The following is a 3488-nucleotide window of genomic DNA, read 5'->3' as shown; positions in this document are numbered from 1 at the left end:
TATATATCCTGCAATGATTGTATCTATATCTCCTGCAATCTATATACACACCGAGGCCCTGCTCTTACATTGTCTCCTATATTGTCACATTGTATTCCCAGGCTCTGCACTGCATTCCCCTGCAATGTGCTATATGAGGCAGGCAGTGACAGCACCTGCCATGAAATCACAGGATCATTATATCTCCATTATATACAGCACATATACAGCAATACAATGGCAGGCAGTGCAGGGGGTGCAGGCAATGCTGTGTGCTGAGCTCTGTATCCCCCATATTAGGGAGCTGATGGAGGAGAGCTGGCGGTGGTCATGGTGGAGCTGCAGTCGTGTTTTCCATTCACATGTCCTCCATGCCTGTACAGGGGGTCGGGAGAAGGGTGCACGGACTTACCGTGGGCAGCAGCGGCTCCATTTGCGCTCCTTGGTCTTTAATATCCATGGTGGATGAGGCTGAGCGCTGTCCGCAGTGTGCTGAGTGCTGGAGCTGTGCACTGCTTAGTATTCGTGTCAGGTAGCTCTCACACACTCCAAGTCCTAGCTAGTCACATGGCTCCTGCACTGTGTAGAGGCTGAGCATGGAGAGTGAGGGGTGCCTAGGCACAAGACCTGCCCACCTCTGCCCTCAGCTGCCTGCCTACCTCCCTGGATGGGGCATACTGAGCTTCATTACACATGAACATTCAATCCATCCGACTGGAATTGTGGATAGCTGCTGTTGTACATCATTTACAGGCAAATGCTGCTACTGACCAGATACCCAGCACAGTGTAAATGTGAATAATAGCCCAGCCAGTCTTGTGAAGGAAGATCTGCTCTCCTTAATCCAGTGTTCCTAGACCTTTTCACCATGGGGGACCCTTAAAATGACTTTCAGGTCTTCAGAGAACCCCTTCTAAAATTGCTATATTCACAGCTCACAGTATATTTGTGTGATAGTCAGTAGGAAGAATTCCTCTTACATTGCTGGTCAGTTTGAAGAATGTCACCTTTACAGATAGCCAAAAAGATCATTGGTGTTAGTCATCAACTGCTCATTGCTCCAAGAACCCCTAGCAACCTACGGAGGAACCCTGGTTGGGAAACACTGTCTTAATCCATCATCTGGGTCCCTTTCTCTGGAACGGAACTTTAATTCAGAAATGTAGAATGGACACACCATTTTTCCATTCTGCTATGTTGCTTGATCTTAACCTCAATATATCAACCACCCCACCCCCATCCTATGGCTAAAGTTTCTGGTGCATAACCTAATTCCAACCTCGCATCTGGTGGATAAATCTTACCCACCCTTCACAACCAGGGTGCATAACCATTATCTCTTGCTACCTAACATCAAACCTCTCCCCTCCTTTGCTAACCATACCCTCAAGCTAACCTACTAGAACCTAACCCCTAACCTTAACTCTTCTTTACTTTTCAGGCAGCAAAATTTGATCCCCGGACCAGTCCCCAACATGCCTCCTGAAATGGCATCACAACCTCCCCAGTTTTCTCAATGAGACTCGTCATTGGACAATAAATATCAGGTGCTCACCCACAGCAGACAAAGTTGTTGACACCCAATGAAAGACCCCAGATGTAGAAACCTAACAATACCCTTAAGCTAACCTGCCAGAACCTAACCCCTAACCTTAAACCTCCAGGTTCCTTACTTTCCAGGCAGAAAAATCTGATCCCAGGACCAGTCTCAGACATGCCTTCTGCAATGACACCTCTCCAGTCTTCTCAATGGGTCTTGTCACTGGACAATCAATATAAAGTGTTCACCCACAGCAGACAATGATGTGGACATCCAACAAAAGACCCCACATCTGAAAACAAGGAAGAAAAGAAAGCCAGAAAATGTGGTAACCAGAGCATCACATGACCACTGCTTTTGGCGAGTAGCTTGTATCAATTAAAGATGAGGTCCTAGTTTGCCGCAACATGGGCTTTAGGTGGTCAAAACTCACCAAGTTGTATATATTTACATGGACTCTGTTAGAAGCTAATTTTTGAATACAAAACATTAAAACTACATTATTGTACCTTCAAAAAGCCTGTGCTCTCTCTCCTCCTTTTTTTATATTCTTGAATATAACAGGCTTGGCAACCCAAAACTACTTTACCACAGTTTAGGCTCTCCTGGGATCCCTCAATCTTTTATTTACATGCAGCAACACCAAAGTGGATGTCAGGGTAACATCTGTCTGCCATCTTTTTTCTTAGCTTACCAAATAGTTTATAAATGGTGGTTGTCGGGGATAATACCAACCAATGGGCATGCTGCCAACTCTTGATCAGTTGTTACTGTACACAGCGGGGAGTGTTCCCATCAGCTGGTTGCTGGTGTCAGGAGCAGTACTGACAAAACACATATGAAATAAAAATAAGTGGTAAAACCTATAGAAAATGTTAATTGAATGCAGCTGTTACTAACATAACAAATATTGGTCCACCAAAAAATGAATTCCCCAGTGGACTGTGACGTGAATTCAGTGAACTCAACCTTCCACTGATATGCAAGTTTGCATGTATTTGTATGAATGCAGGATAATCTAATTTAAAGCTGAATGAAACTAAAAAATTTACAGATTACAAGCCGACAGGCTCTTCATTGTGGCAGAGACATCCTATCTGTACCCTCTATAATGCCTGTTTGTATTCTTTTATAAAATGTACTCTGAGCTGCACATACTTATGTATCCATTCTTGTCCATTCATGAAATACTTCAATACCAGAGTTCATTTCCCCATGTGTGCATGCACAAAAGTTATTTTATTCTGACCAAACCTGGAAAAGGTCCAAGTGAAGACTTTAGTACTGCTGAAGGAATGAGGTGAGGTCAGTTCTACTTTAATTCTACAATATACTGTGATAACAAAGACACTTTCTATTGTTTTCCTTTTAGGAATGACCATTAATGCAGGAGAAGAGGACAAATTCAAACTTCTGCAAAGTAAATAGTGTGTGGCCCTAAGAGTTACCAAGAGAGATTCATTCAAGGCAAAGAATCCTATTCCTCCATATTCCTGAGGGCCAGTGCTTGAGTTTAGATACACAACAAAAAAATTGTAATTCAAGCACGTTTGACATTCTGACACCCATCCTTTCAGAAGATGGTTGAGACAGCCTGTATGTATGCATGTTAAACAATTGTTATCTGGATGTGTTTTTGGATTTCGCCTAAAAGATGTATTTAAAATGGTGGAAATGTACTTGGATTGGAATTATTTGGTATAGCAAATTTAGTTTTGTGTTGTATTGTTACATATGTTTAGTATATTGTGTAATTTCTCCAATATTCCGATGACTAAAATGACAAATTCTTTTTAGGTTTGTCAACAAGTGCAGGAATCTAAAGAAGACTGAGATTGGAGAATGGAGATTGAACAATAGGACTATAATACACATGATTAGCATAATGCTGTTACAAAAACCTTATGATGTTCTGTTACCTAACCCCAATTTTCCATATGAGTACAATGGATAGTAGTAGATATAGTGC

At 42.1% G+C, this 3488-nt stretch overlaps 1 protein-coding gene across 4 annotated transcripts in view; it reads right to left on the bottom strand.

Annotated features, from left to right (window-relative positions):
- SLC4A10 (solute carrier family 4 member 10) overlaps window positions 1-648 on the bottom strand; it is a 117165-nt gene extending 116517 nt beyond the window's left edge. Inside the window, exon 1 of one of the 4 annotated variants that reach the window (XM_072418244.1) lies at window positions 392-648. In XM_072418244.1, the coding sequence (XP_072274345.1) occupies window positions 392-439 (48 nt within the window). In that variant the 5' untranslated portion in view covers window positions 440-648. The remainder of the gene's footprint in view (window positions 1-391) is intronic. The other 3 variants (XM_072418241.1, XM_072418239.1, XM_072418243.1) reach the window with 3 other exon arrangements.
- Between the last annotated feature and the right edge of the window lie 2840 nt (window positions 649-3488).

This window comes from Pyxicephalus adspersus, chromosome 7 (assembly GCF_032062135.1).
Source record: "Pyxicephalus adspersus chromosome 7, UCB_Pads_2.0, whole genome shotgun sequence".
Lineage (NCBI taxonomy): Eukaryota > Metazoa > Chordata > Amphibia > Anura > Pyxicephalidae > Pyxicephalus > Pyxicephalus adspersus.
Note: the sequence above shows the minus strand (reverse complement) of the source record. Positions and strands in the feature narration are given on the sequence as shown.